Source organism: Lynx canadensis, chromosome B1 (genome assembly GCF_007474595.2).
Source record: "Lynx canadensis isolate LIC74 chromosome B1, mLynCan4.pri.v2, whole genome shotgun sequence".
Lineage (NCBI taxonomy): Eukaryota > Metazoa > Chordata > Mammalia > Carnivora > Felidae > Lynx > Lynx canadensis.
In genome coordinates this window covers 201889743-201917398 of record NC_044306.2, presented here as the reverse complement: position 1 = coordinate 201917398, position 27656 = coordinate 201889743, and the positions used below count along the sequence as shown (strand labels likewise).

At 55.8% G+C, this 27656-nt stretch overlaps 2 protein-coding genes across 2 annotated transcripts; one reads left to right on the top strand and one right to left on the bottom strand.

Annotated features, from left to right (window-relative positions):
- The first annotated feature begins 1023 nt into the window (after nucleotides 1-1023).
- Nucleotides 1024-9582, top strand: GRPEL1 (GrpE like 1, mitochondrial). Its single transcript, XM_030314270.2, has 4 exons — nucleotides 1024-1116; nucleotides 3652-3814; nucleotides 5073-5154; nucleotides 7928-9582. Exons 1-4 carry the CDS (start codon nucleotides 1055-1057, stop codon nucleotides 8272-8274), a joined length of 654 nt encoding a protein of 217 aa, XP_030170130.1. The 5' UTR covers nucleotides 1024-1054; the 3' UTR covers nucleotides 8275-9582.
- Nucleotides 9583-11660: 2078 nt separating this feature from the next.
- On the bottom strand, nucleotides 11661-27556 carry TADA2B (transcriptional adaptor 2B). Its single transcript, XM_030314269.1, has 2 exons — nucleotides 27267-27556; nucleotides 11661-14137 (listed from the first exon to the last, which is right to left on the bottom strand). The coding sequence occupies exons 1-2, from the start codon at nucleotides 27534-27536 to the stop codon at nucleotides 13145-13147; spliced, it is 1263 nt and encodes a 420-aa protein (XP_030170129.1). The 5' UTR covers nucleotides 27537-27556; the 3' UTR covers nucleotides 11661-13144.
- Nucleotides 27557-27656: the final 100 nt, after the last annotated feature.

Below are 27656 nucleotides of genomic sequence, written 5' to 3'. Positions count from 1 at the left end.
ACTTACCGGGTGCCTGCAGGCTCCGGCCTCCCCTCTTGGCAGACAGGACTGCGGGCCAGGAGTGCAGGAGCAGGAGCTGAGCCAGGGCTCCTGGGGGCCCCTCGCTGGAGGGACAGCAGCCAAGGGGTGTAAGAAAAGCCGCACCTCCACTTCAGGGCATGTGATAAAGTACCAATGGCCTTTGTCAGGCTAATGACAACGTTTGGATATATGAGCTTTAGCGGAGTCCCCAAGGTATTCCTAGGTGCTGTTCTTATTGTTATAATTTGTGTTTCGTCCCGAGGAAAGCGAAGGTGCAAAGAAAAGCAACATACACGCGTATCTCCGTCCTCCACCGTCCACACGGTAACGCTGTCACATCCGCCTCCCAGGTTCCGGCACCCGCCCCACCAGGTGTCCGGGACTGAGAGTGCCCGCCAGCCCGCCCCCGGTCCTGCCCGCCATCCCCACCACGAGTCCGCAAACGCCGGGTTTACGGCGGCCCTCACGTCCCCGCGGGTGCACAGACTGCGCCCCGGCCCTCAGGTGACGTGCGCGTAACGAACGCCTGACACTCCGGAGACCCGCACCGCGCTGCACCCGCCCCCGCCCCCAGGACGAAGGGCAGCGGAAGCACAAAAGGGCTCGCGGGTCGCAAGTGTCTTGGGCTTGAGCAGTGCACTTCCGGAGCCCCGCCCCCCGAAGCCTTTTCCCCATTGGCTCTGCCCTGGACCACGCCCCGCCCGCGAGCGTCTCCTCCCACAGTTCCCTTCACCTTTCACCTCCTCACCTTCTGCGGCTCCGTAAAGCCTAAGACCCCGCCCACCGAGAAGGGAAGCTGAAGCGTGAGAGAGCGCTCAGCAATGACCCACAATTATTGGTTAATATTTTATGTCCATCAGGGGAGAAGCGGTTACGGACTGGCTGCAGGGAAGTAGTTGGGCGGGGAAGCAGGCACAGAATCTACTCGAGTGGCCAGGCCTCCGAGGGGGCGGGCCAGCGGCCTCTACGCCTGCCTGGGGCGTGCGCAGTGACGACGGCGGCGGCGGCGGCGGCGGCGGCGGCAGTGGCAGTCATGGCGGCTCGGTGCGTGAGGGTGGCGCGGCGTAGCCTCCCGGCTTTGGCACTGTCTCTTAGGTAAGGGGCGCCCTGCTGCGGGTGGCTGAGGAGGGGCGTGGTCCCCAGTGCCGCTCCTACTCGGGCCGGGACCGCGCCGCCGGCCCTGCCCGCCTCTGGCCCGGGAGCTGGGTGTGCTGGGCCCGCGGTTCGCCGACGCGGCGCGCGGACCAGCCGCGCAGGGCCTTCGCCTCGGCCCGGCTTTCGGCGCCGATCCCCAGCACTCGCGGCCCCGGCTCTGGCCCCGCGCCGGAGGCCGGGTCGCTAAGCAGTATCGGGCGTGCGTGCCCGGGCAGCGCCAGGCCGGGCCCACGGGGGCGCTCGGGGAGTTTGGTGGCGGTTCCCGGGCTTTTTCCACTCGGCCCCGAGTTCCTTCTCCACCTCCGCCTTTTCCGGAGTCTCAGGTCCGAAGTGCCTCGAAGCTCGCTCCGTCGTGGAGCGAGGAATGTATTCAGACAAGTGCAGTGACTCCGCAGGGAAGGCCTCAAGAGTCGGTGCGCTCGCCTAGTTCATTATTGTTATTATTACTTTTATGTGTATTTACTTGGAGAGAGAGCGCGAGCGGGGGAGGTGCAGAGAGAATCACGAGCTGGATCCTTGCAGAGCCGGAGGCGGGGCTCGATCCTACCAACCGTGAGATCATGACCTGAGCGGAAATCAAGAGTGGGGAGATGAAATGACTGAGCCACCCCGCGGGCCCTGTTTTCTCTTCTTCTCATCCTGCAGCTGCTGTTTCTTCAAAGTCCTACCTCATAAGTTAGTTTGGGAAGTAGTTAGCATCTTTGCTGTAGGAACTGCTCAGAACCAAGTTATTTGCCAGAGGAGCTGCTCTGGGCCAAGTGGAGACTGGGCAGAGCAGGACCTGCACTCTTCCTTGGAGGAGCTTTTGCACGTGGATGGGAAGCCCCGCGAGTGGGGCGAAGATTACCTACAAGGAAAGGGGATGAAGGTGTGATTGCCAGCCTGATAAATTATGTAAAACAAAACAGGGGAACAGAGGGCGGGGACCCACCTGGATTACCTGAGTAAAAAGGCATTTCTTTTTCTTTTTCTTTTTTTTTTTTTTTGCTCAAGTAGTTTGTGGTTTTGTATCTAAATTCATGGCCAGGAAAGCGATCAGCAAGGTAGAATTAATTGCTGTCCTTGAACTACTTTTGTGGAAAGAGGCTCACATGGGGGTGGGGGTGAGAGCTGAGTAGCCGTCATGGCTCTAAGAGCAACTAAGCTCCATGAGGCTCAGTCTCGCTCTCTGGAGAACCGGATGGGCACGGACTCTTCCCTGTCGTTCCCCTGCCACGCTGCTCCCCGACCCTGTGTGGGCTGAGCCACAGGAATCGGGACTGCGGAGCAGAGGGGAACTGCAGAATGACTGCGACTTTCCCACCCAGGAATCAGCACCACGGAAAAATCAGACCGGCCTCACAACAGCACACTGAGTGTTTAGGTTCTGAGCTGTTTTAAATCACAAAAATAAAACACGAAAGAAAGGTTAGTGCGGTCCTCCCCCTAGTAACTGTGGGTCCTTCCATTCTTCTCCGGGCCTGAGACACAGGGTATGTACACAGGATTTCTGGTTCGTCCTTAGAAAGGGCGTCACGTTTTGCCGGTTTCTCTACGTTGCACCTGTTACCGCACAGTACAGCTGTAGTGTGTCCCAGAGAGGAGAGCCGGACGTTGTTTTTGGTGGCTGCGGAGTAGTCCATGTTGTGGAAGCACCAGCTTATCCAACGATGTCCCCTCTGACGAGCGCTCTGTTCCCAGCCTGTTGCTGTGCTGCCGGAAACCTCCTTGTACGTGTGTTCTGCGTACTGACAACTCTCCGGTTCATTGAGGCAGTTAATCTGGGAAGAAAACTGACTAGAGTTTATTTTCAGATTGAACTGCAGCACAATTAAGAGCAGCTCTTAAGAGAAATCTGTGTTGCAAAATTTGGGAAGAAATCTGAGTTTTAAGACCCTTCTGTCATTCATTAAAAACTTCGTGACCTTGGGCTTATGACTTAACCTTTTTCCTGTGGGGGTCAGATTGGATAAGATCTAAAGTCACTTCCAGTATTCGTTTCAGAGCTCTTTGTTTCCCCCTGTATATCCCTCCGCTTTCCTACCTCCAATCCAGACTCCTTATGTGTAACTCTTATCTGTCCTTTAGAGCCCCTCTGCACAAAGCCTTTCACGGTCTTCCATTTCCCCAAAGATAGAAACATTCTACTCTGAGCCTTCCGGAGCACATGGTTCTTCTTTTATCGTGTTTAAACCCAAAATTATAGTACCTTGTCTGTAGATACCTTTTCTAAATGTTTCTATTTTGAGAGAGGGTGTGTGTGCACATGTGCAAGCAAGTGAGGGCAGAGTGGAGAGGGAGAATCCCAAGCAGGCTTTGCACTCTGAGCGCAGAGCCCGATGCAGAGCTCGATTTCACGAACAGTCAGATCATGACCTGAGCCGAAATCCAGAGTTGGGCACTTAACCAACCAAACCATCCAGTTGCCCCTCACACATCTGACTTTTAAGCAAAAAACCCACAGTCTTAATTCATAGCGTTGTGGACTTATCTTAGATCCTCTCCTCGGCTGTTGTGCACGGCTATGAAACAGAAGAACAGTGGCCAGAACCTGGAAGAGGACGTGGGTCAAAATGAACAGAAGACAGATACTCCCTCTACAGAGAAGATACTCCTGGACGAGAAGGCCAAGCTAGAAGAGCAGCTGAAGGAGACCGTGGTAAGGTGGCACAGGCTCTTGCGGGGAGTGTGGTCTGTTGGACTGCAGGCGAGGTTCTTTGGATAAGTTTGGTCATTCGCCTGTTGGGACCTATAGCAGCTTCTTGCTGAGGAAGGGACTAGAACCCAAATCCTGTGTGGCTCTGGTTCTGGCATGAGAATCATCTTCACGCGCCGCGTAGATTATACTGAATTAAGACTTGAGATGGTCTTTACGGGTGAGGAACACTCACTTTGGCACTTGAGCTGGGTCTTAGGGGAAGACCAGGGTTGGGGCCGGAGGTGTGGTGGTTGTGCTCTTCCAGGGAGGGAGGGAGTTTCATGAACTAGTTAGAAGGACTGATTGTTACTTCACATGAAGAGGCATAGGTGGCACAAATCTGGACCTTTCATGATTTGCAGATGATAATATCAAACACTATATACTGGCTCTGTTCTTACCACCTTGTGTATATTAATCCTCACAACACCCTGTGAGCCAACCGTTAGATCCCTGGTTACAGATGGGGAAACTGAGGCCAAGAAAGGTTAGGTGAAGTTCCCCAGGTCGCTTAGCTACAGAGTGGCAGAGCCAAGGTTTGAGCCTCCAGAGCCGGCTTCTTAACCACGGCACTAGAACCGCCTGCAGACGGAAGACAGGTGAGGGTAGGGGCCCCAGAGTAACTGAGCCCATGTTAAAGCAGGAGCGCTCAGTAGGTGAGCGCGATGACGGGGAAATTGGAGAAACGAACAGGGTGCCATTGTTCAGTGATCGCTACCCAGCAAATGTTGGGATGGAGCCACGTCTGGGCAACGTTCAAAGTATCGAAGGTTCACAGATGGGGTTTTATCTCCTCGGTGGGCTGTGGTTCTCCTCAACCCCTTCAGGTGTGGAAACTGGGTGCGTCAGCCCCAACCAGCCTTCTAGGATCCCCTGAGGTTGGAAATTGTGCCGAGGAAGTGAGTGGTCCTTCCTTGATGGGTGATGAAACCATCAGAGCCACGAGAAAGTAGATGTTTTTCCTCCCCCTTTCCCAGCTGTGCACACGGGGGCAGTATAAATGCGAGGCACCTTGACATTTTCCTCTCCACGCATTGAAAATAAGGACACAGGTGTAACTTACTTCTGCGTATTAAGCTGCACTGCCTGTGGTCTAAAATCCCAAACATGATAAATGTTATCTGTGTTTTGACTTGGAATTTGCTAATGTCAGATTTGCTCTCATGAATTTGTTCCATGATTTCATTCATGTAAATTTCCTGTTTTTTTCTTTTTTTAGGAAAAATATAAGCGAGCTTTGGCAGATACTGAGAATTTGCGACAGAGGAGCCAAAAATTGGTGGAAGAGGCAAAATTATATGGTAACTTTAAACACCATATGATATCAATCCTAGAGAACTGTGAGGTGGGGAAGGTGGGCGGAGTGCGTCTGTGGGTGTCAGACAGCAGAATCTGCCAGGGTGAGGTAGTGGGGAGGCTGCTGGGTGCATTCTCTCTAGTTGAAATGGGTCAGCAGTAAAGTTGTAAGGAGCAAAAGTCACGGTTGTAACTCGCACTAGAATTCTAGGTGTAATCCCTCCAGTAAGGAGTGTGCTCACTGCCCTACTGCGTGCAGACCTTGGTTAGCCTGAGGTTGTCTGAGCCTGCAGATAATTCCAGCAGGTCGGCCTTCCTGATGATCTTTCTTTAGCTACTTCAGCAGTAACCCATTAGAAAGATCTAAGCTGTCTGCACTGTCAGCGTTTACATACTCGTGTTACTGTCCTTCCCATTTTACACTCGAGGTCATTGAGGCTTAAATGACTCTCCACGCGTCACGGAGCCAGTAAATGGTGGTGGTGTCCGTTGAACATAAGGCTGCAATTTGAGTACTCGCTGAACTCTTTTTACGGAACCGGCAGGCAGGCATCATTCTCCCACATTCTGGAACCACCTCGGGCTCACAGTGAGACATTAAATACTTTGCCCAGGGACACACTGTAGGTACACAGTCAAGTGGACACCAAGATCCAGATCTCGTGCTGCCACACAGAACAGATAGCAGATCTCTTCTCAAAGTATTTTTTATTCCTTTTGGTGGTAATGCCGTTCGTTGACTTCTTATCTGCCTGGCCTTCAAATGCCTGGGTCCTTCAGGGATTGGGGCTTGGCCTCCCCTCCTGTCGTCGTGCTCCCCAGGAGACTCGCCCTCCAGTGGGTCTGAAAGGCATCACGCACAGGTTCTTTGTGGCTCAGACATTTCTTCTGAGTTCTACTCCTGTGTGTCCTGCGTGTGCTCCCCGTCTTTACCTGGATGTCTCACAGGTATTTCAATTTTCCCTCTGTCTGTGCTTTTCTTTCTCATTTTAGTAGATGATTCTGTTATCCATCCTAGTGCTTACTTAGATCAGTAATCTGAAGTTACCCTTTCCTGTCCCTTGTCCCCACGCGCCTCCCGTCCCATGAGTGGTGAACGGCTGGTCTCTCATCCGTCCACTTCCCTCTGCCGCCTGCGCCCTGGTCTGAGCCAAAGGGATTTTAAAACACAGGCATACCTCACTTTACTACGCCTCGCAGATAATGCAGTTTTTTACAGATTGAAGGTTTGTGGCAGCCCTATGTTGGGCAAGTCATTTTTCCAACAGCATCTGCCCACTTCATGTCTCTGTGCCACATTTTGGTAATTCTCACGACGTCTCCACCTTTTCATTGTTACGTTTGTTATGGTCTATGGTTACAACCCGCCAAAAGCTCAAATGATGGTCAGCGGTTTTGGGGAAAAAAATATCATTTAAGGTATGCTGTTTTTTTATACATAATGCTATTTTATAGATTACAGCATAAACATAATTTGATTTGCTCTGAGAAACCACAACATTCGTTTGATTCTCTTTTTTGAGATGTTTGCCTTACTGGGGTGGTCTGCAGCTGAGACCGAAGCGGGCCTGTGCAGCTGGGACACATGTCCACCCATTCTGCTAACCCATCTGGAACCTTCCTCTACTCTGGGCCCGCCTCTTCCCTGTAGAGTGGCCGCTCTTCAGTCCTCAGACGTTTGGATAACTTCAGGCCTTGGCTCACAGACCTCTCCCCTGACTCTCCAGTCTAAATGTAGCCCCTTAGTAGGATCTTTCCTCAGCGCCCTGGAACGTTCCTTCTGGGCGTGTGGTCTGTAATCGTACTTGTCACCTGTGGGGTTACCTGGTGCGGGTCCCTCAGACCGTCCAGTCCGTGAGGGCAGGCAGTTCCCCAAGAACTGGCACAGGCTTAATCCACGATAGACGCACGTGTTTTTATTAGGTAGGAATTTTTAAATTCCATTTTACTTATTTATTAAGAGTTTGAGAGCGATTGCGTACACGAGGGCGTGGGAGGGGCAGAGAGCAAGGGAGAGAGAGGATCCTAAGCAGGCTCCTGACTGTCAGCACAGCCCCGATGCGGCGCTCAATCTCACGAACCGCGAGACCGAGACCTGTGCTGAAATCGAGAGTCAGGACGCCTAACCGACTGAGCCACCCAGGCGCCCCTAAATTCCATTTTAAAGCAGGAGGGAAAGTGACAGGAAGTCAGACACAGGTGTTGCCTCCTGCAGAGCCAGGCACGGGATGCCGCGTTGTGCCCCGTCAGAGCCGTGGGGGAGGGAGGTCCCCGCTCGAGCGCTCCGCTCACCCCCAGCTTCGCTCAGCATCTGACACGTCCTGAAACCGCACACCACCCGCTGGGATACACCGCCTTGGATTTTGCGTGCCTTTTCTCCTGTGTTGTTTTTTCTGTTAGGTGACGTGAGGTTAAGGCCCGGGGTGCGTCTGGGGGACTTTGACCCAGCGCAGCCGCCCCTGCCCCACTCGGCCTGCGGTTTGCGGGCAGTAGCGGTGACGTCCGCGGGGTGATGTGTGCGAGCGCGGGGTTTCTCAGCCCGGGCAGCACTGCGGGGGGTGCGGTTCTGCATGTCGTTAGCTGTTTGCCTCTGTGCCCAGTTAGCTCTGGTCCGAACCCAGAAAAGGTTTTTGGTTTTTGTGGGGTGGGTTTTTTTTTTCCCCCTAAACATACCACGAACATTCGAGGACAGGTGAACGGTTTGCAAGGCTACCGTTCAATAGCTTGTGCAGCAGTGGGCGGGGAATGCAGATGACGAGGTCTTTCCACCTCATCTAGGCATCCAGGGCTTCTGTAAGGACCTGCTGGAGGTCGCAGACATCTTGGAGAAGGCGACGCAGAGTGTCCCGAAGGAGGAGGTTAAAGATGACAACCCGCACCTGAAGAACCTGTACGAGGGGCTCGTGATGACGGAGCTCCAGATCCAGAAGGTGTTCACGAAGCACGGCCTGCTCCGGCTGGACCCCGTGGGGGCCAAGTTTGACCCCTATGAGCACGAGGCCTTGTTCCACACGCCGGTGGAGGGGAAGGAGCCGGGCACGGTGGCGCTGGTCAGCAAAGTGGGTTACAAGCTACACGGGCGCACCCTGCGGCCCGCCCTGGTGGGGGTGGTGAAGGCGGCGTAGCGGCCGCCGCAGGGCTGCCCTGGGTCCTGTGAGATCGTTTGCTGTAACTCCTGAAAGGTTGGCTCATCTCTTCTCTACTTTTGACCCTTTCCCAAATCTTGTTGGAAAACTGTAGTAACCAGCGGCTAAACAGAGAATTCAGCCGGTTGCACAGATGTGTGAATGACCTCTGATTCGGGAGTCTGTTCATTGATTTTTAATACACCTTTAATAGCCCCACATGCTTACGGAACAGGCCAGCGGGACGCTACTGGAGCCTAGTGTCACGGATGACACGAGCTCGATCTGCTCACGGCCTGGCGATGTCCACGTGTCGTAAGCCAAGTACGTGTCTTCAGGAACCTCGCTGGCCACCCGGCTGCCCTGTGGCGCACGCTGTCCCCTGTGCTCAGCCCGCTGCCTCCATCCAGTGAAGGGAAGGCGAGGGTTTAAGCACGTTCCTGCTCGGAACAGTTCCACGATGCCCTTGCTGGAGTACGTGGGTTCGTTTATGGTTGGTTACCGTCTAGCTGCTGTGAGTGGCCTCCGGCTTTTCTCTGGAGACGGGAAGTGAGCACGAGCACCTGAACAGCCCTCACCACCTTATTTTGCCGGTAACTGAATTTGACAAAATCGGTCACTTTTGCCCTGTTTCTTTCATCTATTTGTAGAAATGTCCAGATCTATATTAGCTAGTTACTGATGGCCTGGAGGTTATTTTCCCTAGTAAGGTGGACTTTCTCAGAATCTGACAGCTGCATGCTTGGTATATTTGAAATGTTAACGTTCAATTTTTAAATTTTATTTAAGAGGATTAAAGCCCTAATATGTTTTATTTTCCTACTTTCTGATAACTGTTTTGTGTACTTTGGTGGAGGGGATCCACCTACTAAGTGTGACTTAGTCTTCCCATTCTCTGCTCAAATCCCAAGGCCATGTACTTGGCCCACGTCCGCACACAGGTCAGCTTCCCTCTGGTGCAGCCACAGGCTGGCATGTAACTGGGCCTCTGCTGGGGGCAGATGTCTCCACCCACAGACCTGGGAAGGGGACCAGGAAGAGGACTGCAAACACACAGGAGCTGCAGCAGAACACCTCCCCTCCATTCCTCATTCACATGGAGAGAAAAGTGGAGCGAGCGACGTTACAATCCAGAGAGAATCCAACCTTCCACTGCCTTTGCTTCCAGGAGCTATTTGTAGGAGTCAAGGTCAACACTGTTAAATTCATTTACTGCATATAAAGGTGGGGCAATTTATTTTGCTTGTAATTTTGAAAGATGTAGGTACTATTCCGATAATTAAAATTTTAATTTATACCACTTCAAAACATTCTCTTTTCCTTTAAGCACTCTTAAATTACTTGGTCAAAAACTTGCCCCAGAACTGCAGTCAGTGTAGTGCACTGAGAAAACCCAGCTGGGGTCACAGCTCTGCCCTTTGTGTAGCTGGGAATATCTCGGGTCACCTTCCTGGAACTCCTCTGTGAAACCAAAGCGGCATAAGTCACTCTCAAACGAATTTCTACAAACGGGCGCAGCCCCCTCCCTTGTCGACTGGAGCCGGAGCTGCCGCTGCTGAGAGCTGAGGCCGAGAGGTGGACGGCTGGACTGCGTCTCACCACAGTGTCACCACCAGTGGGGACACATTTAATTACATGCCTGTTTACACTGGAAATCAGATCGGTAACTGCATTCTCCTGGGGTTTGCGGAACTGCAGGCTGGACGCGTTCAGTGCAGACCATCGAGCCGGCACAGTCTGCTCACGAGGAGCCTTCGAGGCCTGGCTCCGGGCTGGACGCACCTCATGGGTGAACCGCCACCTTCAGGGAAAGAGGGCCGCCTAACAAAGCAAAGTTAACACTTTGGAGGGAAAACTGGTCTGACACAAGTGCTGAGCTAAAGCCTGTCCCACGCTGTCCCCATCCTGACTCCGTAAGCTGGCTCACACCTGCAGCTTGAGGAGCACTGACACCACTTTGTTCCCAACTTGTGAATATGTAAAAGGTGATAAAAATTGGAGAGTTCGGGGTTTTACACATTCCTGGGATGCCGGCCATCCGGAAAACATTCTTTTGAATAACTGGATTATCTAACTTTCTTGGCTCAAAGTCTGTTTAAATTTTGAAAACCAATTCCATGGGATTATGGGGGCTAATTTTTCAGGAGCATTACATACGGAAACTCAAGGACTCTGAGCCAGCAGGAGCAGTAAGGACTAGCGTGACCGTAACAGCTGGAGTTGATGGGGTCAGAGGCAGCCCATGATAAAGTCACTTTTGCTCATAACACATTGTTGTGTTAGGACTTTAGCGTAAGTTAGGCATTCACTGTGTTTTAAAACAGTCAAGCCTACGGGGCGCCTGGGTGGCGCAGTCGGTTGAGCGTCCGACTTCAGCCAGGTCACGATCTCGCGGTCCGTGAGCTCGAGCCCCGCGTCGGGCTCTGTGCTGCAGCTGCTTCGGATTCTGTGTCTCCCTCTCTCTCTGCCCCTCCTCCACTCACGCTCTGTCTCTCTCTTTCTGTCTCTGTCTCTCTCTCAGAAATAAACATTAATATGGGGCACCTGGGTGGCGCAGTGGGTTGAGCGTCCGACTTCAGCTCAGGTCACGCTCTCGCGGTCCGTGAGCTCGAGCCCCGCGCCGGGCTCCGGGCCGACGGCTCGGAGCCCGGAGCCCGTTTCCGATTCCGTGTCTCCCTCTCTCTCTGCCCCTCCCCCGTTCATGCTCTGTCTCTCTCTCTGTCCCAAAAATAAACAAACGTTGAAAAAAAAAATTTTTTTAAACAGTCAAGCCTAAATAAATTCTTCTTACTCTCCGAAAGATACATACACTAAAAACTTGCATAAGCACAACATTTTTCATTTGATAGCCCTTGGCCTAGGCCACACATCGACAGGGATCTTTTGCTTCTTAAGCTTAAGTCTGGCAACCTCACCAAACCAGGAACCGGATGGAGAACATCCGACGAATGCCAACAGCAGAGTAGCTAACAGCTTGCATCCCAGGCACTTGGAAGACTCAAAAAAAACCTGCTCTAAGGGCCCCAGGCCTACAGTTTCCAAATCTCCAGGGCTGGGCGGGACCCAAGGGTCCGCAATTCCAGCAGGTTCCCAGGACAGATGCTGCTGGTCCAGGAGCTTCGGGTGAGAATCACTGTGGCCAAGACTCCCGTCAACACTAAGCACCGTCTCCATCACTGCTCCGTGGTAGACGGCACTGCCCTCTGCCAACCATAGTTACCCTGCGGGCAGGGGGGTGGCGGTGGGGGGACGACGCAGAGGTGGCCTCGTGAGTAGTACTACTGCTCACTGGTTTTTTCCCTTCTGTCCACAGAGAAGTCCTGGGCTTAGCTAACGGAGCGCTTTCTGCCAGCATGCAATGTACGTACTTTGCAACTAAAGCCACATACAGTATATTTGAAATGTTTTATTTAATGCTGAAAAATTTACCCTGGGGGACAGGAGGGTGTAAAAAGAAAGGAAAAGGCACCGTAATTAAGTCCTTGGAAATGATGAGGGTCTTTTTTTCTCTTGTCTTTCAAATAACGTCACTTTAATGTTAACTTCAAGCCCAAACATTCTGGAAGGTCAAGTCTCTTGGTAGCTATGGGGGCAGGAGAGGCAGGATGAGCTCCAGGAAGAATGGGGTGCTGGGGTCTGCGGTCACTCTGACTCTAGAGCAGGGTCTTAAGACATGAGAACCAACCCTGAGCAGCAGGAAGACCAATGACTCAAGTTCCAGAAGGAAGGTACCGTGTATATCCATGAATGAGGGCCCTGGGCAAAAGCCGAGGCGAGCGGTCCAAGACCGGGACCCAGAGGAGCAAGGCAGGGCCTCGCCCTCCAGACTCCTTCCTGCTCCGCCAGACCCTGCTGTGTGAGCAGCCCAGTCCAGCCGGCTGGTCTGCAGAGCGCCGGCCACCACCCGAAGATGCTTAAGCCAAGCTAGCACAGTCAAGGTCAGTTTCAGCGGAAAAAGGTAACTGCGACCGCGATGAAAATCCTGGAGAAAGTGCACTCCAGAACTCAGAGGCGTAAACCTTCTAAAACGAGTTCTTCCGAGTAAGACGCGCCGCAAGCATTAGAGCAGCAAGCAGCAAGCCCCCTGAGCTGGCTCAATCCCGGCACCCATGCTAACCCTCCCGCACCCAAGCTCCCCCCTGGCCCCTTCCGCACACAAGGGAGCCTGCCCAGGGCTCCCGTGCCTGCCCAAAGTGAGCGGAAACGGGGCAAGGGGCGGTTTCCCGACTTGGGAACTACAAGCTGGAACCCCACGCTGCCGACAGTCAAGGAGAAGCGCATCTGGACCCTGTTCAACCCCAGAGTCTTCCTCTAAAGCTTATGTGGAAACTTCCCGTGCTTCTCCGGCCTCACTTCCCACCTGCCCCACCCTGGCCCCCACCTAAAGTGCCGTGTGCTGGGGCTGTGCTGGGGTGTCCGCGTGGGTGGCCATAACCCCCCCCCCCCCCACCTCCAAGGGAGCCCCCGGCACCAGCCACAGGTCATGTCACAGGGTAAAGCTGGCAGCTGGCGAGCGGAAAGTCGCTCCTCTTACCCACAGCACGAGTTGCGTACCAAAGGGAAGACGCAAAAGGAAATTACCCAATCTCATAACCCCAGACTGAACATAAAGGCCAATCGTCACCTTAAGGTATCACCTTAGGACTACGTTAAAACAGACCTGTATCGGCGCCCCCCATGATCCGACGTAAAATCGTTACTATTGCTTCTTTCAGAGGACCACGAAAAGAATTTATAGCCTAAAAGAAAGGAACTCAATTTGCTTAAAAAAGAGCAACAACGGGTGGGGGGAAAAGCGTTTCCTTCCCCCACCCTCACCCCTGGCCCTCCTGGCTCCCGGAGCCGCGCCCCGACTCTCCACGCTGCCGCTTCAGGAGGCGTCCCTGGAGATCCAACCACTTTCCGTGAGGAAATTTAAAATCCTTTTCTTTAGCACTTTGTCCAAATAGCTAGGCAGGCGACTTTTGGAGGGAATCCCCTGTCGCTTCTGCAGGTGGTCTTTGATGATGATCGTCTTCACGGTCACGTAGCGCGCGGGGCTCAGGTTCAGGGAGCTGCAGAGCACCTTCTCGCGGTCGGACAGGAGCTCGAAGCCGGGCAGGTTCTCGATGGCCGCAAACTCGCCGTCCTTGCCGTCCTCCCTGCCCCGCCGGGCGCCCGCCGCGCTCTTGTTCTCCTTCCGCTTCTCACGCTTGTGCCGCGCCGCCTCGTACTCGGCCGACTCTTCCATCTTCGTGATGCCGTTGCGCCGGTAGCGCTGCAGCTCGCGGATCTTGGCCCGCAGCATCTTCTCCTTGTGCATGTTCTCGAACAGGTCGTCGAACTCCTTGCACGACATGAACTGGTAGAGCGGCCGCAGCTTCAGCCGCAGCTCCTTCTCCTCCTTGGTGATCTTGCGCTTGGCCGGCCGCTCCTTGTCCTTCTTGTCCTTGCCCAGGAAGGCGGGCACCAGGTTGTAGTCGCGGGCGATGTTCTTGCGCCGCTGCCTCTCCCTGAGCTTGCGCACGTACATGTCCACGTGCGCGCGCTTCAGCTCGATCTCCACGTCCTCGTCGTCGTAGTTGACCGAGAGCCCGCTGATGAGCGTCTCGGCGTCCTGGTCGTACTCGATCTCGTAGTCGTCGCGCAGCGGCATGTAGCCCAGCTGCTGCTGCTCGGCCACCGAGATGTCTAGGGGAGGCAAGGGGGTGGTGAGGCTGGGAGAGAGGGGCCCTCCGCTGGGGCACGTGTGGTCGGTCACCCGGTTGGGGATGGTGTCAGGGATGCAGGCTTTCCCCAGGTTTCCGTGGATGTACATGCTTACGTAATGCTCCATCACCTCCTGGGGGGTGCGGGAAGCTCCAACGTGAGCGGCCATATCTTCCTACAAGACAGAGGTCACAAGTTATTCCCAAAGTCGGAGTGTCGGGCTCGGGGCTTGCACGGTTCGCTGAACATTTTCACAAAGGTGTGCCTGGACCGCTTCCTGTCCACACCTCCCCCACCCCCAAAGGCATTCGATGGCTCCTCCTTGTAAGCTGGGCCCACGGCAGGGATGTGGGCACTAGAAGGAGCCGTCAGGGACTATACGGGCAGGGATGACCCGGGCAGGCACAGCTTGCCGGGGCTCACTGCTGGAGTCGGCTGCACGCTGACACCGGAACCCCCATCTCAGGTCCAGACTTTGCTCTCCTGGGTCCTTGCAAAGGACCAGCAGAGCCCACTGCAAACCCTGCACTCTCGGGGCCAGCAGACTGTCCCCCCTCTGTGAGCGGAACAGGACACAGATGGGCAGTGGCCACAGAGCTCCTGAGGTGCCCTGCCTCTTCCCAGTGCGACCAGAGCTGCCCGCCCAGGGCTCCCGACCACAGGAGGGACCCTGTTCCACGGCACTGCCCGCCTCCAGGGCCCCCGGGGGGTAGGGAGGTGGCAGCCTGTCCCTTTCCTAGGTGGCGGTGCAGAGGACCAGGTAAATGCCTTTCAAAGGGGTGGGGACCATCACTGGTGACGGCGTCCACAGTTGGGTAGTTAAAATCCGCCCGGTGCTGCGAGCACTCACTCCCACAGAAGGTGACCCGTGAACACAGGGTTATTAACGAGAGGAAATTATACAGCTCCCCCAATCTTTTCCTTCTGCCAAGAGGCCTCTTCCTTAGTCAACCGCTAAAGCCACTTCACAAAGTAGCTGCCCGAAATGCGCACTCATTCACCGGCAGCCACTCGGCCCCTGCCTCCAGCCCCCACTCACCCTGTACTCTGCTCTCTCGGCTCTGGCGGCCGCCAGGGCCCCACATCAGCTGCTCTGCGCCCCAGTGACACTCACCCCTGCAAGACTGGGGTGGTCTCTGCACCCCCAAAGGCCAAACTGGAATCCAAGAAAGCAGCCAACCCACTGGGGCTGACCGGTGACAAATGGGGCGCTGTGGGAGGGCCACGCTCCCACCCCACATCCGGCCCGCACCTCAGGCACACGGGGCACTCTTCCCACTGGGTACCAAGTGCCCAGTGCAGGGCTCCACAGCCCGGGGACAGGGGCGATGCTGGGGCCTAATGGCAGAGGCCTCTTGCCAAGAAAGGGAAAATTAAAGCAAAACCAGATTCTGGTCTTAAGGAGATGGACTGTGGACATGATTAACTTCTCTAAAACATTATCATTTGCATCAAATCTGTTCGTTATATTTCCCAGGAAGCATCTGGCTCCCCCCCCCCCCAAAAAAAAAACCCCAAAAACAAACCAAGTCACAATCATCCCCAGCATCTGCTGCCCCTGTGTGACCCATGCTGGTCACTTCCCATCTCTGGGCCTCGGGTTCTTACCAGTAAGGGAGATAGGGGTCAGCCCCTCGCCTCCACAGGTGCTGCGGGCACCGTGGACAGAGCACGGGCAGAGGCTTCCGGTGCAGGAGCCGGCTCTGCGGAAGTGAGGGGGTGGCCAGCACAGGCCGGTGGGTGTCCTTCTACCCTGGCGAGCCGTGCCGGAAGAACACCGTCCCCGACACCATCCCTTTCGGGAAGATCCGGAGGGCGGAAATGCCCACGTGTGCCCAGCCTGAGCCCCCAGTGGCCTGGCCGGGCAGCCCGAGGCATGGCCAAGCCTCGCCCGTCGGCTCCCCCACCCCTCACCGCAGTGGCCGCGACCCCTACCAATTCAGAGTCGAGTGTCCGGGGAGCCTCCTGGAGGAGGGACTGGGGTGCCCCTTCACCGGAGGCTCAGAGGGGCCGGGCTGCAAATCGGGGCTCGCGCGGTTACGAAGTCGGGCCCAGGCCTCGGCTCCCTCCCTGGCCGGGTGAGGAGACCTGTAGAGACAGCGGCTGTGAGCGTGCAGAAGCCGAGCCGCCCTCCCAGAGAACGTCTGCTCACCCCGAACCTCGGCAATCTGCCTTTCAAAAACCATTGGATGCTCAGAGCACCACATCCAGGATGAAATTTAAATCCTGAAAAACAGAAGGGTTCTGAGGAGTCACATCGAATCATATCTGACCAAACCAAGGTATTTTTATTTATTTGTTTAGAGGTTCTTCCGATCACCTTTGACACTCTGGGAACGAGAGCAGAGAACAGAAACCGCAGGGAAGCCTTGGAGCACTGGGTCGGAGCAGGGACACACGGGACCGCCCTCGCCCAGCAACGGTCCCCTCACACACGCAAGGCAAGTGCAAACGCATCACGGGAGCGTGTGTACACGCTGCTACTTTTGTGCAAAGGAGCTGGAAGACAAGATGCTATTTGCTGGGGCTACATCAGGACACGACAGGACACTCGGCCACCCGGGGCAGCAGGGCTGAGCTGGGAAGGAGCCACTCCACCATACACCTGTTTACAGCTTAACTGTTTTCAGCTGTATGAACACACTGTCCAATTTTAAATTGTAAGGAGCAATCCCCCAATGAGAGAAAGTGTCAGAAGAGTGACTCTGTCCCACTCTGCGCATGGCTGTGGGCCCAGGACCTGGCACCACAGCACAGCAGCCAAACCCGAATTACAGCTGAACAAAATACCAGCCAGCACTCCCCGAACGTGTCACAGTCACAAGAGACAGAGGAAGAACCATCCGGACTGGAGGAGACACGTCAGCGAGACATCACTGGGGGCTCCTGGGTGGGCCCCTGGCCGGTCCACGGTGAGAGAACGGTTCTGCATCGATGCAAACGTCCTTCTTTCTGGAACTACACCGTACGCATGCAAGATGCTAACATTTTGGGAGGTTTATGGGACGGATGTATATGGGAACTTTGTGTACTATTTTTTCACTTCTCTGAATGAATCTAAAATAAAAGTTATTTAATTTAAAACATAAAGTTAAAGGGGCGCCTGGGTGGCTCAGTCGGTTGAGCGTCCGACTTCGGCTCAGGTCATGATCTCTCAGCCTGTGAGTTCGAGCCCCGCGTCGGGCTCTGTGCTGACCGCTCAGAGCCTGGAGCCTGTTTCGGATTCTGTGTCTCCCTCTCTCTGACCCTCCCCCGTTCATGCTCTGTCTCTCTCTGTCTCAAAAATAAAGGTTAAAAAAAAAAATTAAAAAAAAAAAAAAACAAAACATAAAGTTAAGGGGCACCTGGGTGGCTTGGTTAACGAAGCATCTAACTCTTGATTTCGGCTCAGGTCACGATCTCACGGTTCATGGGACCGAGCTCCGAGTCGGGCTCTGCGCTGACAGTGCAGGGTCTCCTTGGGATCCTTTCTCCCTCTCTGCCCCTCCCCCACTGCACATGTGCTCCCTCTCAAAATAAATAACTTTTTTTTTTTAAAGTAAATTCTGCCTCCTAATTCCCTGTTAAAGAATTCTAAGATTTACATCCAAATGTTAAAAAAAGAAAACAGTACTTAAGAGAGGACTCTACCGTTATGTGAACCGCCCCCCCCCCCCCCCCCCCCCCCCCCCGCGGACAGATGCAGCGTTGCTCTACATTCACAGGCAGGTGACAACAGCAATGTCACGCTCTACAAACATGCACCCTCCTAGGGACACATGGATGCAGGCTGACCAGTGACCGCGGCTCAGAACACGAGGTGTCTCCTGCTTCACGCCCACAGCCTGGGCTCCCCACCTGGCCAGGCAGGTCAGCCAGCTGTGCCGACGCTCCGGACATCTGGCCCCTCTTCGAGTGACAGAGGGGGATTCGGACTCTCACATGGACCCAGGTTATGAGTATTTACGAAGCCACAAATTAGAGGGGCCAGCGTCTTGTCACCAGGGGCCCAGGACCCCCCTGACTGATCAACCTTATCCGTTGCCCAATGACAGCTAAAAGACCTGCCAGGAATGATGCTGGCCATCGGCTACCACTGGAAGAGAATCGCCCCCGGGGGCCGCTACCTAAGTTTAATGATCATTGACGAAGGCCCAGGAAAACACACAAAACCTGAATTTTCAAAGACTTTGAAATAGAGAGTAAGATGACAATGGAAAGTCTAAACGAGAGTGAAGACACAGCTTTGGCTCTACCAAGAATCCACAGACGACAGACAGGTTCTGTGGAGCTGAATTACAGTACGGAATTTTTTTTTTTTTAATTTTTTTTTTTTCAACGTTTATTTATTTTTGGGACAGAGAGAGACAGAGCATGAACGGGGGAGGGGCAGAGAGAGAGGGAGACACAGAATCGGAAACTGGCTCCAGGCTCCGAGCCATCAGCCCAGAGCCCGACGCGGGGCTCGAACTCACGGACCGCGAGATCGTGACCTGGCTGAAGTCGGACGCTTAACCGACTGCGCCACCCAGGCGTCCCATTACGGGATATATTTTAAAAGAGGATTAAACACGACAAGAGACACAGCACCCCACCTTCTCCTGGCATCCTGCCCGCCACCCCCTCAATGTTTAATCTTCATGTGTCAGCAGTCACGCAAGACCCGCCTCCCTCTCGTGAGGGACAAAGTGTCCTGTCACCTCACTACAGAGCCACAGGTGACAGCAGCAGAGCGGTGCCAGGGCAGTTCTTTCCCTCACGTGTTCAAGACCAAAGTTTCTGCTTAATATGGATGACGGACAGATGGACAGGCAGACACGCAGGTGGGTGGGCAGGCAGAAGCAACAAAGTGGGTTTGGGGGAATAGATCTGGACAGGCAAGTTCAACTCAAGTTCAACTCAATGAAACCACATAAATGTACCCTGCAGCTGGTGTTCTCCAACACAAGGAGCATGTGGGTCAGCACCCCACAGTCTATAGTAACACAATCCCAGTTTGGTTTCTTTATGTTCACTAAAAACAAAGACACCACTTTTGGAAAAAGGTAAGGAGAGAGAGGTCCGCTACTTCCTTAAAGTCCTTTGAAAAATCAAGGAAAACACGCCTCCAGGACACTGACCGGGGCTCTAAAGTCTACTCTCCAAGGTCACTGGACTCCCACTAGGACGCCTCCCCTCCAGGACAGGAAGTAAGCACCCCAGTGAGTCATGACTCCACTGGGTTCTCTGGGCGGTCTGGTCTCCTTCCGGCCCTTTCATGGCTCACTGGAGCTAGCCTCCAGCACCTGAGCAGGGACAGGAAGGAGAGAACAGTCCAGAGAAACCGTGGGCGATGTGTGTGGGCCGGCTCCCGCCAGCGGAGCCGCTCAGGGTCTCTCTCCTCTGTTCTGTGGCCTGCACACACCTGCAGCCGCCCAAACACTTCCTCAGCTAGGCCTGTCTGCCAGGCACATCCTCCAGACAAAAGCAAACCCAGCGGGGTCACTCCTGCCTGACAAACCTTTAGAGGCTCCTATCAGCCTCCTATCAGCGGAGTCCACTGCCTCTCAGACTGCGCTGGCCCGTGATCAAGGGGAAAATTTTTAAAAATTTTTTTAATGTTTATTTATTTATTTTTGAGAGAGAGACAGACAGAGCACGAGCAGGGGAGGAGCAGAGAGAGAGGGAGACAGAATCCGAAACAGGCTCCAAGCTCCGAGCTGCCAGCACAGAGCCCGAAGGGGAAAATTTTAAAACACAGGGACAAGGGGTGCTTGGGTGGCTCAGTCAGTTAAGTGATTTTGGTTCAGGTCGTGATCTCACAGTCGTGAGATGGAGCCCCATGTGGGGCTCTGTGCTGGGCATGAGCCTGCTTGGGATTCTCTCTCTCCCTCTCTCTCTGCCCCTCCCCCACTTGTGTCCTCTCTCTCAAAATAATAAACTTTAAAATAAATAAAATTAATAAAATTAAAGGGGTGCCTGGGTGGCTCAGTTGGTTAAGCGTCTGGCTTCGGCTCAGGTCACGATCTTGCTGGTTCATGGGTTCGAGCCCTGCGTCGGGTTCTGCGCAGACAGCTCGGAGCCTGGAGCCAGCTTCGGATTCTGTGTCTCCCTCTCTCTCTCCCTCCCCCACTCACACTCTGTCTCTTAAAAATAAATATTAAAAAAATATTTTTAGGTAATAAAATTAAATAAAACACAGAGATGATGTAAGGGTCTCCCATAAAGCTAAACGTTTCCACTTAAAGGACAGCCCTTCATTGCCAGATTACGTTGTTCTTATCGGGCAGTACTAAGATAATCTTTTTTTTTGCAAAATGGTAACAGATTATTAATTGGACCTTTTCCTTTTTTAAATATCCTCACCCGGCAAACTTGAAGTTAGCAACTCAGCCTTCGGAACTTTTTTTCTTTCAACATAACTAGTCCACCAAGTCTGGGGGTCTGGGCGGCACGAATCTGTCAGGTGGGCCGGAAGACACATGTGCTTCCAAAGGGCCGCTCAGATCCGCGCTCGCCCCAGTCAGACCCCACAGGCCACAGGTGCCCTGGGACCCCTGCTGGGAAGCCCTTTCTCAGTACTGGCTCCACCCTCACAGACTGAGCACTTGGACAAATGACTTAAGCTCCCAGTGCCTCCGTTTCCTCATCTGAATTAGGGAAGCACCACCACCACCACCTGCGTCGTGCTGCCGGGGGGAGCAGGTGACGCACGGCCCTAGCCGGGGGCTGGCTGTTGTCGCTCACGCAGCTTGTTCTCGCCCCACACCCAGGTCCCCTCCTCCAGGGAGCCCGCGGTAACCCCCCGAGCTAGGTGTGGGTTCTGGCTGGGCCGCTCGTGGATTGTGATCCTCACCCTCCCAACTTCTGCTTCCTCATCTGTCGTCCCTCCTCTCACAGGGTTTTGTAAGGATAAAGTAAACCGTCGTCACAATGAACAGGTGTGTGCGTCTGCACGGGTCACCTGGATGCATCCCCCGTCAGCCCCACTGCACAGACGAGCAGCTCAAACCTCGGCTGCAGCTCCCCCCGGGGCTTCCGGAGCTGGCAGTCTCGCTCCAGAGCACACGCCCCTGTCACCACTGTCATCCGGGGCATCTGGCGGGGCAATGACACGGTGCGCACCGCCGGGAGAGCTGTGCAGTCAAATGCCTCCCCATCCTTTAAAAAGGCAGAGCGGGGCCAGACCGCGGGGCTTCGCGCTCCTAGAACGACACCGTCTCCAGCTCAGCGCCGCCCCCCCCCCCCCCCCCGCAATGTCCGGGGTACGTGCCTTCTTCGTGTACAGGCCGGCTCTGCTACCTGTAGCTTCCCAGAGCACCTCCCCGGGCTGGAGCCCTGCTACCCCCCGGCCCTCAGGGCACACCCCTCCTCAACCAGCAGCACCTGCCCTGGAGGCACCAGGCAGAGGCCAGGGCTGGCTTGCCTCCCCAAGTGCTCGGGAGCCAGACTCAGAGGCGGAGCTTCCTTCTTCTTCAAGGCAAGAAGCTTCAAAGAGACAGAAGCAGCCAGAAGGCCCAGCACACGAACCCACGGGTCCCGGGACCGCCCTGCAAGCAGAGACCCCAGGAGCAGCTCGGGACGGCAGAAGGGAGAAGAGGCCTGCACAGGGCCAGCGAAGAACAGAGAGCTGAGGGATGTCTGTGTCCTAACGGGCAAGGAGGGACCGCTCTGGCTCCGGCCCCGAGGAAAAGGGGGGACGAGACCCAGAGCCCCGTGGCCGGCCTCCCGCTCTCCTGCCTGGCAGCTCGCTCAGCCAAGTCTGTGAGCCCAGCACAGCGGGACACGGTCCCTCCCGAGCCAGTGTCGCCTGACCGGTCACCGGCCTAACACCCGGGCCTCGTCTCCCAGCTGCATCCCGCCCGGTCCGGCCTCCAGTCACCCGCAGAGGTTAGAGAAGAGCCACCCGCCTCTCAGGGGCTGGGAGGACGGGGCACCCGCTGCTCGGCCACCAAGCCCGGGCCGTCCCCGAGCAGCCCCCGCCTCCCCCGCAGACACACTGGTGGTCGGTGCCACCTCCCACATCAGAGGCCGACGACTAACACCGGCTTGTCGTCGGTCCTTACAGGTCACCAGCTGTTCCAGGGACCCCATTTCCCTTGGCCCCTGAATCCGCTTACGTGGGAACGTTCTGCAATCCTCGGTTCCAGGTTCCCCAGCCTCCTCTCTAAATTCAGAGAACTCACACAGCTGTGACTGGCCCTCGAGGGGACGAGAGCCTTTCGGGTCAAATACGCCTGTGAGAGCCTCACCAAGTGTGTCACAGCACGACGGGGCCTCAAAACAGGAAACAGGTGACCCAGTCATTCCACCGCGAGGCGTTTACCTGAAAGAAGGGCGGGCGCGGACTCCGACACGTGTGCAACCCGTGCCCACCGCGGCCAACTCCCAAGAGCACAGGTGGGAGCAGCCCGGGCATCCGCGCCGGACGGACGGACGGTCGGGTGGACAGTGGGACGGACGCACAGCAGAATGTTACTCGGCCTTAAACAGGAAGGACTTTGAGACACGCTACGTGAATGAGCCTTGAGGGTGTTAAGCTAAGTGAAATAAACTAGTCACAAAAAGCCAAATGGGGAATTCCTCTTATGTGAGGTCCCAAGAGGAGCCAAATTCCCAGATGGAAGGCAGGAGGTGGGCGCCCGGGACTGGGGGGCGGGGCAAGCACGGCGCTGTTGTGTAAACAGGTACAGTTTCTGTCTGGGACGATGAGAAAGTTCTGGAGGTGGTTGGTGGGGATGGCTGTCCGACAGTGTGAACGTAACTAATGTCACTGAATCGGACACTTAAAAATGGCTAAAACAGAGGCGCCTGGTGGCTCAGTTAAGTGTCCGACTTCATCTCAGGTCATGATCTCGCGGTTCGTGAGTTCACGGCCCCGCGTCGGGCTCCGTGCTGACAGCTCAGAGCCTGGAGCCTGCTTCGGATTCTGTGTCTCCCTCTGTCTCTCTTTCCCTCCCCGGCTCGCACTCTGTCTCTCTCTGTTCTCAAAAATGAATACATGTTAAAAAAAAAAATTTTTTTAATGGCTAAAACAGAGGCGCCTGGTGGGCTCCGTCAGTACAGCGTGTGACTCCGGATCCCAGGGTCGTGAGCACAAGCCCCACACTGGGTGTAGAGCTTACTTTAAAAAAATGGTTGGGGCGCCTGGGTGGCTCAGTCGGTTAAGCATCCGACTTCGGCTCAGGTCACGATCTCGCGGTCCGTGGGTTCGAGCCCCGCGTCGGGCTCTGTGCTGACAAGCTCAGAGCCTGGAGCCTGTTTCGGATTCTGTGTCTCCCTCTTTCTCTGACCCTCCCCTGTTCATGCTCTGTCTCTCTCTGTCTCAAAAATAAATAAAATGCTAAAAAAATTTTTTTAAAAATTGTTAAAATGATAAATGTTATTTGTATTTTACCACAATAAAAAAAAAGGGGGTCTTACTCTCTCTACATCAAAGGTTCTTAAGGGTAGGGTCCCCGAACCAGCCCCAGCACCACCAGCATCGCCCATGAAGTTGGTAGAAATGTGAATTCTCACACCAGACCCCAAGGCCCCAGACCTATGACTCTAAACCCAGAACCAAGGCAGGAGGGGGCAAGGTTTGTGTTTTAACACGCGTCCCCCCACCCCCACCCCTGCCCAGGGTGTTCTGAGTCACACTGCAGTTTGAAAACCACTGCCCTGCATAAATCTCTTACTTCTGGCTGGCCTCTCCAGCTGGGCTCTTCCCTCCCCCTCCCTCCCCTTGATTAAGAACCCCACTGTCAGGATGCTCCTGGGACGGGCCTACCCTAACCCTAACCCACAACGCAGAAGGCCTTCCGCCTTGGTGAGAAGGTGAACCTTCCCACGGTTCCCAAACATGGCTGCGTGGACCGCATCCGAACTCCATGGGGGTCTTTCTATAAACACGTATTTCCAGACCCTTACGGATGCCAATTCAGGAGGTCTGGGGGGGGGGGGGGGTGGGCCCTGGGAATCTGGGACTCCTCAGGGAACTCTGCATGCACTCAGGAAACCAGAGACAGATGGTTCTGGGCACGGAGTCAGAGGACCTGGGTCAAATTCCGGCTCTGCCACGTTCCTTCACCCACAGCGGTTTCCAGCAAGATCTGTATCTCTCAGCTCTGAACATGAGCAGCACCCACCACAAAACCGGCTGCTTCCAGGCTCTCGACACCCTTGTGATGTGACTCGGGCTCACTGTCCACCTGTCAACCCTTCCCTGGTGTCACATTCACAGGCATCTCCCCACCCTCCTCAAAGACACGGGCACACAGTGTCAGAGCGCAGCTACACAGTTCGTCCGCAAACCTCCCAGGCTCACCGTGAGCGTCCCTCAGCCACACCAGCCCTGTGAGTCTGCGCTTCAGCCCTCGGGCAAATGGGAGCAAACAGCGCCTGACTTCACCCCCCTCCCCCCCGCCAGGAATCCCACACAGAGCAATGCCATCTGGAGGTAACAGGTCACATGTGACATCTGAAAAATTAGAGCGAACAGGCTCACCTTCCTCTACATCACTGCCAGGGATTCGTGTGCCGCCTCTCTCCACACGGCACCCCAGCCGTGAACCCTGCACTCCCCTGGTCCCCTGGCCATCTCCCCGCTGCCCGTCCCATACACTGACCTCCCACTGAACCAGGTCAAGACTCTGCCTCTCTGAAAAGCCCTTCCAGGCCGGCCACACCTTTAGCTGCACCAGTAAGCTCCCAGCCTCTGACCCACAGTATTTAATGCTCTTACACGAGAGGTTAAGGCCCACACTTCGGAATCAGCCAGGCCCGCACCCGAGCCCTGACTCTACGGGTGACAAAAGCCAAAGCATCCTGGACAAGTATTTTAAATTCTCCAAGTCGCTGTTCCTCGCCTGTAAACTAAAAACCCACTCCCGGAGCTGTTGTGAAAAGCACGTGACGGGGTACGCATGCCAAGAGCCTCACTCAGAACGGGCACATGCTCAATACGGCACACGTGGGACACATCGCTTATGTGCACGTACCTGGACGTGTGCTCGGAAGGAAACCCCACGACGCAGAACTGCAGAAGAGCCTCAGATGAAGCACAATGAAGTCTAGCGGGTAGAGCAGGTGGCCCGAGAGAGCACAGCTAGAGAGACACGAGAGCCCGCAGTCTGGCAGCACTCCAGGCGTGGTCAGCAGGCAGAATCTCTGGCCTCCCCCTGAACCCACCGCGGGTTCGGCAGGGAGAAGCCCCCTCGGCACCCAGGCCCGAGCCCCTCCTCCTCCGGCTTTGTCTCTTCTAAGAGCCGAGACTGCTGGCTTCTTTGAGGAGGAATCCACAGTCCAACAAGCTCCCCAGGTGATTCCTGTGCACGTTCGTTTCAAGAGTAGTGCTTTGGAGAGGGCCCCCTTCCAGCCCCACGCTCCCCCCAAAATACTACGGACAGTTTAGTCCTCATGTGTTCCCCCACGGTGCTGCAGGGAAGGCAGCGTGGACCAGGGAGCAGGGCAGCTGGGAGTACAGACTCTGACGTGTAGCTATTCAGTCCAAAACGCGCTGCCCAGGGCTGCTGGGAAGATTTCACGGGAAACAAACTGCTCAGCACACTGCCTGGCACTCAGCAAAGCGCTGGGGCCACCTTAGCTATTTTTGGCAACGACTGCAGAGAGAAGTGCGGTGAGAACGGAGAGGGAAGCCTCTCCGAGGCTCTGATGTGGAGGCAGAAAGGCCAGTGACGAGCTGTGATCGGGAAGAAGAGCACTGTAAGCAGAAGAGGGAAAAAGCGATCAAGGGGGTGGCAGCTGAGGTCTCCGGAGGCCATGAGATTTACTCTAGGTAGACCTGGAAGCCGCCGAACGCCGATGTGTTGGGACATGTCCGCAAAGATCACTCTGATCATGGTGCACAGAATGGGCTGGAGGGCACAAGACTGAGGCAGGAAGACCAGCTAAGGAGGCCCCAGAGGTGGTCAAGGCAAGAGAAAAACACCAGCCTGGACTAAGGTTGTGAGCAGTGGTTAGGTTCTGGAAATACGCTGGAGATACAGCTGCTGCCCAACTGGGCCTGTAAGAAGGACCCGAGGACAGAGGGCTCTGAGTCTGCAGTCTGCGAAACTCAGTGAGGTGGGGGCAGGTCTGGGTCACGTAGGGTCAAGATGTCAGAGCGATGAGCAGGGAGGACGCCCGGTAACGGCTCACCATCGAAGGCTGGAACTTAGGGAAGAGGCCCTGGCTCAAACGACTGAAGGCCGCTTGAAGCCAGAGACCAGGCCTTTCTTTCCTGCAGAGTCCTTCAGCACTGCGCAGTGCGCTCAGAGCAGACGCTCAATGCACAGCAACGCGTTTCAAGACAAAATGAGGCTTTCAGAGGATGGCCATCGCCATGCTGGCGCTTAGGTGAGGATTCGTGGAGCGGTGCGTGTCTGGGAGTTGAGAGAAGAGGAAGGATTCCCAGGCTGCAGAATGGGTATTAGTCCCCGGAGGCTGGCTCACTTCATGGAAAGGAAAGCAGGCCAGGTTTGGGAATGAGGGGAGAAGTGTGGAAAAGTCTTCCACAGGGAGCCCAGGAGGGGGGAGTATTGCCAGAGAAGCAGCGGCAAGATGAAATACCGGTTCGGGGAAGGAAGGGGGGCCTCGTGTGGAAGGGTCTGGAAAGATTAAGGAGCTGGGGTCGTGGCTCCTCTCCCTACTTCTCATCGCGCCTGCAGGTGGACGCGGATGAAAGCTGCCCGGCCCCAAGGGGGAGAGCTCCTCAGAGACTGTCCAGAGAAGAGCAGCCCCTCTCCCCCCACCCCCCAGGGGCCTAGCACACTACCCCGCTGGCCTACACGAGCCCCGATCTCGCCTTGGCCTCTCAGCTCGGCCTCCACACCCCACTCCCGGCCCAAGCTCCTTTGTTCGGAACTCACCCAGCACTCGTCCTAGGGTGTCCCGGGCCTGGTGGGGACCCGGGGAGCCACGAGTCCCTGCCGGGGGACACAGGGCACACGCCCCGACAACCGCACAAAGCCAGCGGGGCCGTGTACAAAGCAAGTGCACGGACGCCTGAGAAGGCGGAGGGCGGGCGTGAAGCCTGTCTGGCCTCCACCACCACCACCACCACCACCGTTCCCTGGGGCAGAACCGAGTCCTTCGCCAGTCCGCGCTCCTACTGCTCTGTCAAGTCCGCCGACCTGTCCCCGTCCGGCAACTCGACTCGGGTCAGGCGCGGGTCTTGCCCACAGTGTCTGGCTTCGGCCAACACCTATGGAAGTACTCCTGAGGTCAGGAAAGCCACGGTCCGAACCCCCACCTTGCTACTTCCTGGCTGTGTGCCCCTGGGCAGGTTGCTGCACCTCTCTGCGCCCGCCTCCCCGCCGGCGCGGGCACGGAGCGAGCAGGTGCGCGTCGTGCCGGCCGCTCACCCAGTTTCCGAAGCCGAACTGCTCGATGGCATCCAGCAGCAGCTGCTCCTCGCGGCTGGTCCAGCCGCCCTCGGCCTCGGGCCCCCACAGCGTGAAGCGCCCGCCGTCCACCAGCTGATAGCCGTGGTAGCGGCGGTGGTGGCCGATCTCGGCGCCGGCAGAGAAGCACTCGGGGCACAGCTCGATGTCCTGGCACTCGGTGCAGCGGAAGCGCAGCGGGCTCACCTCGGCCAGGCAGTACACGCAGTACTTCTTACCGAGCTCCGCCATCTTCCCCCGCCCGCCGCCCGCCGCCGTCAGCGCGCCGCCGCCCGCGCCCGCCGCCGCGCTCGAGCAACCGCCGCCCGCGCCCGCCGCCACCGCGCCGCCCCGCCCAGGCGCCGCCGGAGC